Here is a 13,882-nt window from a genome sequence, read left to right on the forward strand (position 1 = left end):
AGCTTTCCCAGGAGGGGTTATATTAAGGAAGACAAACCAAAGTGGCATGGAGAGCTGCATCAAACCAGTCTCAGGACTGAAGACCACAACAACAACAATGAAGTCTTTGACTGAAAGCTTCATATCTAACAGTCTTTTGATTGTATCTGTCTGCAACTCAACATATCATCTTTCCAAAATTGTTGATATTCCAACCTAGGCTTTCCTCTGTCTGGCTATACATTCATTTCAAATATAAATTCATTTCATCCAGGTTAAAAGTATTTTATACCAAGTATACCTGCCCTAGCAGCTTTCCCAGGAGGGGTTATATTAAGGAAGACAAACCAAAGTGGCATGGAGAGCTGCATCAAACCAGTCTCAGGACTGAAGACCACAACAACAACAATGAAGTCTTTGACTGAAAGCTTCATATCTAACAGTCTTTTCATTGTATCTGTCTGCAACTCAACATATCATCTTTCCAAAATTGTTGATATTCCAACCTAGGCTTTCCTCTGTCTGGCTATACATTCATTTCAAATATAAATTCATTTCATCCAGGTTAAAAGTATTTTATACCAAGTATACCTGCCCTAGCAGCTTTCCCAGGAGGGGTTATATTAAGGAAGACAAACCAAAGTTTGGAACAATTGGATCAACCTAAACAGGCCCTCCGCTTTAATGAGATCTACAAACAAAGTGTTGGATTTATCTTGAACCATAGCTTCAGAAAGTGCCAAGTGCTAATTGTTGTTGTTGGAAGCTGTTGGGTGAAGGATGCGGGGAGGTATGTTACCATAGGCTGAGGCTGCGATGATTTTGGGAGCAAAGAATGTGTTGTAAGGATAACTTATATCTGCACATCTCAGAATATCTGGTGGTGGAGGGGAGACTCCAGATGGCTTCAGAAGTGAAGCAGCTATTGAAATCAAGCATGCTTTGCCACAGGGTGGCCTACTTTGTTCTTTGCCACCGTTTGGCCGCAGCCATTCAACCTAGTGGATTAGTGGACAGCTGTTTAGTAATCATTCCAATATAAATAACTGTGCAATGACTGCCGCAGAGCCAGTAGATAATAAGCGTGCTTTCACATGGGGCTTGGCATCTGATGGGGTTGCATAAGCCCGTGACAAGACTGGAATTGAAAGCACTGGTTGGGTGAATTTGGCTGGTCTTGCATCTGCGCCTTCCACATGGATATGATCGCAGTTGCAAGGGGTTGGGTTTGGGAGCAGCACAGGGATGAACTAGGAGGTTGTGGAGCGTTTTCGACAACTGTTCATCCCTTACACACCAAAAAATCGCTCCCATACAGCCTGTTCACCCAGACGCATGTCTGCAGTGACAAGAACTTCCTTTCACAGTAAGCTGAGGGTATCACCAAGGTCTGCACAGACAGACTCTATCCTCCAGACCTAGTCTGCAAACGAGTCTCCCGTGCCATTTCCCCACACAACCACAATCCTCCCACCACTCCCAAGAACCAGGTACAGAAGAGTGCTCCCTTTGTCACCTAATACTACTCTGAACCAGAACAACTGAACCACACCCTTCATCATGCCCTGAAATGAGAGATGTCCAACCCAAAGTCTTTCCCACCCTCCTACAGTCATGTTCCGTCACCCACCCAACATCCACAACTTCCTAGTCCATCCCTGTGCCACTGACAATCCCAACTCCTTGCCACTGGGATCATACCCCTGTGGAAGGCCCAGGAGTAAGACCTGCTCAATCCAGCCATCCAGAACTTCCTATTCCAGACCTGTCACAGGCTTATCCTACTCCATCGGGCCAGGCCACCTGTGAAAGCAGGCATGTCACATACCAGCTCTGCTGCAGTCATTGCACAAGTCTTTACATTGGTATGACTACTAATCAGCTGTCCAGTAGGATGAATGGCCGCTGCCAAACTGTGACCAAGAACAAAGTAGACCCAACCTGTGGCACGACATGCAGCTGAACACAACATGCATGTTTTCAATGGCTGCTTCACTCCCCTTTCCATTGGGACCCTCGTTGCTCCCAAAATTATCCTGGCCTCACCTACAATAACCTACTGTCCCAACACCCTCCCCCCAACAGTTTCCACTTCCTTTGTCCTATCACCTCCTCCCTACTGTCACCCCTTCACCCTCTTTGTGTGCCATCCTCTGCCATGCATGTGCCTGTCTTACCCCTTTCTTGCTCCTCTCCATTTTTGTTCCCTGTTCCCTCTCCACTTCCCTTCCCACTTCCTGCCCCCAGCCTCCAGATGCTGTACCTGTAGGCAGCCTAGTCCCTTCATAGTCTGCCAGAGAATTCTATTCTCTTCCTCATCCCCTTCCCTGCCCCTCTCCAAATTGCTGCTTCCATTGTATGTGACAGTTGCATTCCAATCTGAGCTGCTGGAAATGGTGGTCCTGTGTGCATGAATTGTGCTTGATTGTGTGACTGAATGTGTGTGTTTTTCCTTTTCTGAAGAAGGCTTTGGCCAAATGCTAATGTGTAAGTGTCTTTTCATTGAGCCTGTCTGCACCTCAATGAGTCATCTTTATGGTGAGTAGCAAGCTATATTTTCCTTATAGTGTTGATATTCTAATCTAGAGTTTCCATTGTTTGCTTTAGTTCTCACAATTGATTTACTAAATATCATAACATCCAGATTGTCCATAGTGTGCTCATCTTTACCATATCAATGTAAAACCTCTATCTTCATTCCTAGTTAACTTTTTTTTTTCATACGAGCTTCTTCACCACCTGCTTTCCTTCTCCCTGCTATTATAGTAGAGGAACTCTCTCTGTCTCCTTCCCTCTCCCTCTCTGTCTCTCCCCCCCTCTCCTTTCCCTTTCTCCGCTTTTTGCCTCTTCTCTCTCTCTCTACCTTTTATGTGCTCTACCCTCTGAACTCCCTTCATCTTGTTGCACAATGAATGAGCCATCTGTCAGAATACCTAGCCTGCCACCCCTCCTCACCTCATGCATATTTACCTACACCCTCCCCATCTCTATCTGCCCAGGCAACTTCTATCAATAATCAACAGTCAATCTCAGCACTGATACAGGTTTGTACATTTGGGTATCCATGTGGTTGTGTTTGTGAATGTGTGTACTTCTACTAGAGAAGAAACAAGAGCTCAAAACCTGGTGTAGACACTGTGTCCTTTTGCATGTTTGTAAGTGCCAGACATTAGTCAGCTATATGTGATTAATTGTATTTTCTTTATTTTATGTGTTATCCCATCCAGGAATTTCTGTTGTTTTTATAATATTAAATTCCTAGTAATCAGTTGCTGAAACATTCATAACTGAGTTTCAGAGTTTACAGCAATCCTAAAAAGTGGTGGAGCTCACATTTACTAGGTAGAGAAGCCGGCTAAAAGCCTAAATTGATAGCAGTGAGATTTTCAGAGTAAATCTAAGTGTACATCAACATGATGGGCAGATGGTGAAAAGAGGTAGCATATTTTGCTTTTATAAAATGAAAATGATGCTGAAATGTACCCCTTAAACTTCAAAATAAAGAAAGTTCACTGTGCTCCAGAATATGACTCTTTTCATTATTAATGAATTTTTCAACTGATAATGAAGCCAAAACATTTAAGCGATATTCCAGTTTTAAATGCTAGTTAATTTAACTCTTCAATTACATGTTTTCCTGTAACTCAGAAAATAATGCAGATATCCAGAACTGCCCCTTCAGTTGGTGTTTGTTTGTTAAATTTTAAGTTTATAAATCTGAGATTTATAGATGTTGTTTGCAATGGCTCAAAAATATATGAAATAAAATAAAATATCTTGGAAAATATGAAATTAAGTCAAATTTTATATTATTTGATTTCATAAAGATCTACAGTGGATGATATAAAAACTTATTATGTCATATTCTCCCAAGCAAGCAACATGCCATGTTTAGCATGGGCTACTACGCATAGTCCTGGGAAGTCCCATTCACAATGTGCATAAGGGTAATTAATGTCTCTGTAGTACATGGGAAACTGCACTTGCTTCCCTAGAAGTTATTCAGCTGCCCAAAAACAATGCCTAGTAGAGGCAACTAATAAAGAAGTCTGCCAGTACTGGCCCTCCATCCTGAAGAAAGTAATTATATTTATTTTTGTGCCTACCTCATATATTTAATCAAGATAGACACTGTTAATCAAATTAAATATAGATGAGTATGAACTATCCAACTATGTGTAAACTATATGCTATAATGTCAACTTTTGCCAAGTTAAACTGTGTGCCAGACTGGGAGCCATACACAGGTCCCAACAGTGTTGTATTTTAGAACTGCTAGAACATTCCCTGGCACACAGTTTTAGTCTCTCACAAACAGTCTTATTTTATGTAGTTGCTATAAGTTTATGCAGCTTATTTAACACCATATATATTAACAGTCACAGGAATTAATATTAACAGGTAAATTTCAGTCATTAAATTTTGTCATAAAGTTCTGTCACAAATACCACAGACCCTTTAATGTTTTGAAGCAGCATGTTTCGCTGTGAATTTTTAGCCTGGATATATCCAACATACAAAATTTGTTGCAAGAGTGTTAACTGGAGGGGGAAAATGTGATTGTAGCAAAGGACTTGGAAGAGCAGTTGAACGGAATGGACAGTGTCTTGAAAGGAGGATATAAGATGAACATCAACAAAAGCAAAACGAGGATAATGGAATGTAGTCGAATTCAGTCGGGTGATGCTGAGGGAATTAGATTAGGAAATGAGACACTTAAAGTAGTAAAGTTGTTTTGCTATTTGGGGTGCAAAATAACTGGTGATGGTCAAAGTAGAGAGGATATAAAATGTAGACTGGCAATGGCAAGGAAATTGTTTCTGAAGAAGAGAAATTTGTTAACATTGAGTATAGATTTAAGTGTCAGGAAGTCATTTCTGAAACTATTGGTATGGAGTGTATCGACTAGGATTGGGGAGAAGAGGAGTTTGTGGCACAACTTGACTAGAAGAAGGGATCGGTTGGTAGAACATGTTCTGAGGTATCAAGGGATCACCAATTTGGTATTGGAGGGCAGCGTGGAGGGTAAAAATCGTAGAGGGAGACCGAGAGATGAATACACTAAGCAGATTCAGAAGGATGTAGGCTGCAGTACATACTGGGAGATGAAGAAGCTTACACAGGATAGAGTAGCATGGAGAGCTGCATCAAACCAGTCTTAGGACTGAAGACCACAACAACAACAACATGACTTTCAATCAATGGCGAATCCAGGATATTGTTTGTTATGATTTTTGTCATGTCTAAAATGTGATACATTGAAACTTAAATTAACATTAATAGTGTCATACACCTGAACAACAATCACTCACTTATAGCTAACTGATGTATGGCACATAGAAATATGCAACAGAAAATGTGGTATCCCACCTAATGGGCTTACAATTAAAATTACTGTCTGTGGGGTGTCACCAGAGCCTCTGTCCTAATGCAAGAATCTTCCCTTTTCCAGTTCCATCAGTTCCTCACCTGCAACAACCTGGTCCTTCATAATCATACAATGCAAGCACAAACCGTACTTGAAAGTCTCTACTCTTTTCATAAAATCCTTTTATTCTTTGACAACAACTTCCTGAATGATATCACTGCAGTGGGAACTCTTACCCTTCAGTGGTTGAAACACTATTCCCAGCACCATCTGAGGAAATTGACCTGGCTAGTCCTGTCCTGTGCATGCATGGGTTTACCTATAGACAAGATAAGAGTGTACCACTCTTCTTTGACACCTACGTTAACCTGTCCTGGTTTTCCTGACCATGCCTTGCTCACTTATTACACTTTTCACATATCCAAAAACTTCCTCCAAACTCCATGAAATACACTGCTCCAGAATGCCCATCCCATACTGTCATCAACCTTTCTGCTAAATCTCTGACTCCTGCAGAAGTCTCAGCAGTTACTAAAGGTACAAAAGGTCTCATGTTTAGCCCACAACGTAAGTTCAACCATGCTGGACTTGTAAAGAACCCTGTTTCCTTTACTTGTTCTCTACAGCAGAAACACTTCTTTGCCACAAATGCTACTGACAACAGCCAACCAAAACCCCCACTTAGAACCTTTTCTAAAACAGTTCCAAGCTCTCTGCAACCATTATCATCCTAACCATTCACCCAGTCATCTCCTGACTATGTTACTGGATTTCCTCACTGCTGATCTGGCCATGAAATGCTTCCTTTCCCAAAGTCCTCCTGATACCAGAACCAGAGCCTCTTTTTAACCTTCATAGCTAACCACATCCTGACCCACAATTATTTCACTTTCAAAGGCTAGATTTATAAAATAATCTATGGTAGTGCCATGGGTACTGACAGGTCATCATCCAGTTCCAACTTTTTTATGAGCCACCTGGTGAAACTCTTCCTATCCAGTCAACCACCTAAAACTCCTCATCTGTTTCAGATTCATTGATGACATTTTCATGATTTGGACACAGACAACCTTTGCTCTTTCTTCATAACCTCAACACCCGCTCCGAAATCTCCTTCGTCTGATCTTTCTGAACTCAACAAGCCACCTTCCTAGATGTTGCTTTCCACCTCTCAGATGGCTCCAAATACATTTCTTCATACTGAGTGCATCAACTACCAACAGCACTTCAACTTTGACAGCTGTCACCCATTGCATGCCAAGAATGTCTCTTCCTACAGCCTCACCACCCATGGATGTTGCATCTACAGTGCAAAGTAGGAATTGTCGAAATATACTGATGCCCTTACCAAAGCCTTTATTGGCAGATGGTATCCTATCCAATTAATCCATAAACAGATCTCCTGTGCTACCTTCCTTCCCTGACTCCAGTAAACCTGTTAACCAGTCGCTGACCAGTACTCCCCTGATAACCCAGTATCATGCTGACTTGAAAAGCTCAGTCAAATCCATCACCAGGCCTTTGACTATTTTTTGTAATGTCCTGAGACATTCTACCTAAAATCATACCCACATCACTCAGAGTAGCATTCTGCCAGCCGAACAACCTACAGAATATCCTTCTCCGACCCTCTTCCAATCCTCCTCCTACACCTGCACCCCATGGGTCATTCCCTTGTTGTCAACTTAGTTGCAAGACCTGTCCCATACACTCTTCCACCACCTCCTCCCACAGTACAGTCACAGGCATTGTCTACTCTATTAAAGGCAGGGACATGTGTGAAAGATAGTTACTTGTAATGCCCACATAGAACGCTGAGTAGTAATTGCATCATAGCTTAATATGAAATGCTACACTATGCTGCAGTTATTATAAAGCATTTGACATGGGCATTAAAATAACCAATTGTGTGAATGGCCAAACTGTGGCAAACCCCACACTTGACCATTCAGTTATTGAACATGCTGCACACCACAACACAAATGACTTCAACAGCTGCTTTATTATGTGAGTCATCCAGTTAATCCCTTCCAGCACAAGTTTCTCGGAACTATGCAGGTGGGAATTGTCTCTCCAGCATATCCTGCACTCTTGCAATTTCTGTAGCCTAAGCCTCCACTAACCTGTTTGCCATTGCCTCACCTTACTACCTTTTCCTTTACTTCTAATGTCCATGGTGCTCTTTCTCCATCCAGATAATGTACTACCTACCCCTCCTCATGTCCGTGTGGTCAGGCAACTGCTCTCACTTATCAATAATCAACAGTCAGTCTTGCTGCTGCCGCCGCGTGTGCCTTTGGGTGTCTATGTGGTTTTGTGAATGTGTGTACTTTTACTAGTAAAAGAGCAAGAGCTTGAAAGCTGGTGTAAATACTGTTCACTGTTGTGTTTTCTATGCACCACACATCAGTCATCTATAGGTGAGTGGTTACCTTTCCTTTATTTTACATATTATTCAGTTGAGAAATTTTCATTGTTGTTGAACAACAATCATTTGCACATACAGTAAGATAACATAATACTTCCTACAGGGCATTGTGTAGCAGGAGTTGTTGGTTTAAAAATGCCTCGGTACTGTTTGTTTGGAGACACAGTAAATACAGCTTCTCGAATGGAATCAACAGGAGAAGCTTTCAGAATACATATCTCAGAAGCCACAAAGTGTCTTCTGGATATATTGGGAGGTTATCACAGTGAGGAACGTGGTATGACACACATAAAGGTAAGGCGACAATTTATTTGCATCACATTCTTGAAATACCTCATGTTAATGGACTTTCTAGAAAGCAGTACTTAAATTATTTGTGGGTGTGGAAGGGCATAAGCCAAGCATGAAATCAGTCTTTTGTAGTATAAATTAATCAAACAAATTGTATGCAAAATTTTCTATATGTGTAAGAACATAAGAAACCTGCATATATGTGTGAAATTTAATTTATTGCTATCTACCATGTGTTGGAAATAGTGAATGATCACTGGAAAAGTTCTGAACAGATTTTCAATAGTTTCCAAGAATTTTATGCAAAACATTTACAAGGGCAAGTGAAGACTGGGTATATGGAGGATAAATCAGCATTCACATTGAAGATGGCATTTTGAATGAACAGTTCCATAAAAAACAAGATATCTTACTAAGCTAGATTATTTACTTTTATTCAGGGTGATATCTATTAACTGTGCTGTATATTATCCAACTGCTTAATATGTACTGCATTTACTGACAGCAAAAATATCCATTAATATTCATCCTGGTTAAATCCTCAAGCAGCATTAGGGCTTGAGGATTGTAATCTGCTGATCATAGGCATTAATATTTCAATTCAACTCCACCTTGGGGAAGAAGGAAATGTGAAGAGGCTGAATTTTCTAGTGCCATGATACTCAAAAGTGTGCTCTGTGGCTCTGCAAGGCTTCTGTGAAGGCTCTACCACAATAATATCATCCTAAAGAACAAAGCACACCACGTTTTGCCACACACTGGGAAAAACAGTTCATAAATATCATACCAGTGTCAGTTTTGTAAAAGTTATTTTTTCTCTCAGTGCATAATAGTTAAAAATGAGGCAACAAGCAGCAAAATATGTATACAACAATGCTGTGGTCAGAAACTGCAAATAAAAGAATTTAACTAAATGTAGGCACATGGTGACTCAATACTTGTCACTAGACATGCGTGTAGCATCCATTCTGACTCCTCTCTCTCTCTCTCTCTCTCTCTCTCTCTCTCTCTCTCTCAACCCCCCTCCTCCCTCCTCTTTCTCTCTCTCTCTCTCTCTCTCTCTCTGGCACACACACACACACACACACACACACACACACACACACACACACACACACACACACTACCTCATCTACACACACCGCGAACATCCCACAATACTTTCTCCACCTCTCTCCCATCCACAAACAGTTTGAACCTGGAACCACATTGAAGGCATTTTCGTTTCGTTATCTAGAAGTAAAAATCTGTGAAGTATGCAACCCAAACAGTTAATGAAAAAACTGTGGAGGCATTCAGTCAACTACTGCACTTCACAAGCCAATGAAATACACACTCTCACTGATAAATTAATAAAACCATGTAGGATAGACATAAAACAATATATGTTCATAGAAAAGTCCGTAAAGCATCTTTCTATAGTGCTGCTTTCAAATCACACTTTCAAATTGAATTAACACTCTTATGGACAATATCACGTAAGAACTAGTTGGTCACCTTCAACACAACAGATTCGTCTTGTAAATGGATGGGTTGATTGATGTTGCTGGACTGACCATTTTTCTGATAATTGTACAATATCTATAGGAACATTCACTCAAAAAAGACTTGCTTTTATGTGAATTAGTAACGATGTATGCACATGTCACTCTCAACTAACACTACCAGAAAATAAATTTTAACATGATTAACATTCTCTTTTTTTTTTTTTTTTTTTTTCTACAAAACTTTTTAACACTGAATGTGTTTGCTAGTGAGACAAAAGAATTACCAAACAAAATATTTGAAGAATTGGCCCAATATTTCAATGATATGTGTGCATGTGTGCACCTTTGGGATGTAGATTTTTTAAGAGTGGAAGACAAAACTGAAAATGAATTCATGGGTTCAGAATTCTTATGTACCAAATTTGTAGAAGCTAGAAAATATGTGAGTTGTTCAAAAGAAAAAGTATGAAACAACACTGTGGGTATAATTGAAATCTTTATTCAAAAGTAATCACCAGAGACAAGCACAGCTATCTCCCTGTTTCACAAGGCATAGGATTCCCTTTTCCTCGAATTCCTGTGGCTGTGACAGGAACCAGTCCTCCACTGTCTCCTTCAGTTCATTGTCTGAGTTGAGCTGTTTTCCTTTGAGATGTCTTTTTAGAGGACCAAACACATAGAAATTACTGGGTGACATGGCCAGGCTGTAGGGCGGATGCTCAAGCTGTTTCCATTAGAACTTGGCCATTACACTTTGTGTGACCATGGAGATTTGTGGATGCATGTTGTCATGGAGCAGAATTACTCCCTCCATGAGCAGCCCAGGCAGTTTGCTCTTGATGCATTTGTGTAGGCCACAGAGTGACTCATACTGCATGTCACTGATAATGGTTTTTCTGTGCTCGAGGACTTCAATTAATACTGGGCCTTTGATGTCACCAGTGTGAGGACACAGTTTTGAATTTTTTAGGGGGAGGTGAAGCTGCATGCTTCATAGCATGCTCTCTCACTTTGTCTCGAACAACACATATTGCTGTGCTCACCCCATATGCTATTCCTTTTATGGCTCACTGAGCTTTTTCAAAACCCACTGCATGCACACCTGGTAACTCAAACTATCATGTGCAATTGTTTACAATTGCCTCATCAGTACTGCCAACATTTGCATTGTGACAAGCCGATCACTTCTTACCAGGTTGTTCACCTTGTTAATGCGATTGACTATGATTATTTTGTCTGCCTGGCATGGTCTCAGGTCATCATTGAAAACACTCCTGTCCTTCACGAAAATGGGCACTGCACTTTCTCCTCCAAAAAACACCTACCATCCAGTGAGGAATGTTGGCCAGTTTAACCACTACTGCCATCAGAAATCTGAAAGCACCTTGCTACTCCTCAATCATTGAAATTTTGCAGTGTGAACTCCATGATAGCATCACATGCACTGCTGTGTCAAATGTATGGAACACACAACTGCCAACTTCTCTCATGCATCATGTGTCCATGCGTGCACACGACCACTCCTTACACTACATTTGTGTTTCTAGATGTCGCAACACATTATCCCAAACCAGCATGAGCAAATTTCAACAAATTAGATCGTTATGACACATTGTACCTTTTCATTTGAACCCTCCTTATATATCAGAAAAAACCTATGAGTTGTTATTAGAAATGATATCATATCAAGCATAGAATCATCCTTCAAAACAATGTCACTTGATAATTTGTGGTGCATGGTTTTTGATGAATATTCCCAACTTGCTACACAGGATCTGATTGTTTTTCTCCCATTCCTGACATCATACTTGTGTGATAATGGACTCTTAGCATATGCAGCTACAAAGACAAAATACCAAAACAGACTGGATGCTGAACCTGACAGGTATCTTCGACTCTATTATTATGACCCTGTTCCATATTGATATGTTTTGATCATTTGTTCTACAGAACAGAATTCTGTAACCAAGAATAAAGTGTTTGTTCAAATAGTACATAACTAAAACAAAAAGTCATTAACCGTTACACACTGATGACAGGACTGTTGGGTGTAATATGCTGATGAGATTCTGTCTGCTAGTTATTTTTGTATGTTAACTCGTTTTCAAATGACAATTGACATTCATTGGCAGACTTTTGTATTGGTTATGCAAACTGTGCTGTATTGAATACGCAGAAAGGAAGATTAGAATGAGTGTAAGTAATTTCAGGGTTTAACGTCCTGTTGCTAATAAATTCATTAGACAGCAATACTAGGAAAGGGATAAATTGTTACTCACCCACTGAGTTGCAGACAGGCACAATGAAAAGACTGTTACACATTATAGCTTTTGACCAAAGCCATCTTCAGCAAAGGAAACAGACACACATTCACACAAGCAAGCAAACCTCATGCACACATGCATATGTGTGAGTGAGGTGTGCTTGCTTTTGTGCAGTCTTTTTATTATGCCTGTCTGCAACTCAGTGGGTCATCTTTACACTGAGTAGCATTCTACCCTTTTCTTAACATTGTTGATATTCCAACCTGGAGTTTCAAATGTTTGAATTCATTAAACAGATCACAAATAGTGAGGGAAGAATACAGTAGGAAATCTTGTCTCCTTCTCAAAGAAACCATTTGGCATTTGACTTAAATGATGGGAAAGTTAAAGCAAAACCTCTCATCACTAGAAAGGCCATTAGAGATTGAGTATAAAAACAAAGATGATGTGAGTTACCAAACAAAAGTGCTGGCATGTCGATAGACACACAAACATACACACAAAGCGGAAAATGGATATGTGTGTGTGTGTGTGTGTGTGTGCGCGAGTGTATACCTGTCCTTCTTTCCCCCTAAGGTAAGTCTTTCCACTCCTCGGATTGGAATGACTCCGTACCCTCTCCCTTAAAACCCACATCCTTTCGTCTTTCCCTCTCTTCCATCTTTCCTGATGAAGCAACCATGGGTTGCAAAAGCATGAGTTGACCTTGTAGTGTTATATCACACTGCCATAATTGGCATTTTAATTTTCTGACAATTGTAAATAGTAAACAGATAATAATGATCCAGTCATAGATCAGAGAGGTGTACACCCACTAGGATGTAGTCAGGAATGAAAAGTGCTGTGGGCGTGCAATTAATATATAGTAGTCATGTTCAGAAAAGAAACAATATTGGTTTCTTTGCGCAGAGAGAGAGAGAGAGAGAGAGAGAGAGAGAGAGGGGGGGGGGGGGGTCACTAGATGGTAAGGATTGCCAGGGGGATGAGAAAAGGTAACTCCAGTAGCCCCAGACATAGCTCGTAGGAGAAGGGAAATGCTAAGGTAAAGAAGAGTGAGACATTTAGCTTCTGCTCTGTTAATGACTCAGAACAGAAGAGAGACATCTTTTGCAGCAATGGTTTTGAAAGCCCTCAGCCTCAGAAGTTAGTGATCATGCAGCATGATTTGATTGATGAGGCAGCTTTCCTGATGATGATTCTGCCTGTTCTGGTGTGAACTGGTCAATAGATGAAAAAGTGACCTCTTTATAAAGTCAAATAACAAAAATTTCTCACTTCTGGAGCCTGGGGGCCTTGTATACCTCCTCTCCTCTCATGGGTGAATCTGACAACCTCAGTGGGGCTTTAAGTCTAGGGGTAATAATATTTTATTTTTACTTAACAATCCAAAAGGTGAGTACAACTGTTACAGCACTTTTTGGTGACTACAGCTAGCACCTCAGGACTGAAATGGTGGTGCCATTGCTGAAGTTGCTAAATGTAACTGGTTTCAGAGAAAATTGTAAGGAGTAAAAGCAGCTGAAATACTTGGTTGACAAGGTTTAGAGCATAACATGTAAATAATCAATGCATGTTTACAGAATGTATTTTTAAAATTAAAAGAGAATGTGAATGATTGAGCATTATTGGAGGAGATGATGGATTTGGTGTGATTTGTAGTAGAATAAGGGGCATGTGTTGTTGAAAGACTACCTCATCACATATAGACGACATAGGCAAGCAGTGTCCAATGTCCTTATGAAATGACTGAAATCACAGAATTTTAAAACACACATGTTTGTTTTAACTGTGATCAGGGAGGAGTGAATCATTGTAAGTAAAATTTATTTTTATTTTGTTAGCACCCCCTACTATGTTCTTTAAGTACAAATTAACTATTTAACTGACCAAAGAAAATTTGCAAAACTGAAAATATATTAATGTGCAGAAAGATCATGCCATCTACTTCATTAAATCCTTGAGGACATCAACACTGATGATATATGAAATTAAATATCAAAAAGTCCTCCTGCCTCAGGCAGAGTTTTAAGAGGAATATTAGGTCTTTGTGCTCATGCTCTCTTAA

At 40.2% G+C, this 13,882-nt stretch overlaps 1 protein-coding gene across 1 annotated transcript in view; it reads left to right on the top strand.

Moving 5' to 3' along the window:
• Positions 1-13,882, top strand: part of LOC126335948 (guanylate cyclase 32E-like) — a 437,004-nt gene that overhangs the window by 324,793 nt on the left and 98,329 nt on the right. The window contains exon 21 of the mRNA XM_049999424.1: positions 7,879-8,069. Within this exon, the coding sequence (XP_049855381.1) occupies positions 7,879-8,069 (191 nt within the window). The remainder of the gene's footprint in view (positions 1-7,878; positions 8,070-13,882) is intronic.

Source organism: Schistocerca gregaria, chromosome 2, assembly GCF_023897955.1.
Source record: "Schistocerca gregaria isolate iqSchGreg1 chromosome 2, iqSchGreg1.2, whole genome shotgun sequence".
NCBI lineage: Eukaryota > Metazoa > Arthropoda > Insecta > Orthoptera > Acrididae > Schistocerca > Schistocerca gregaria.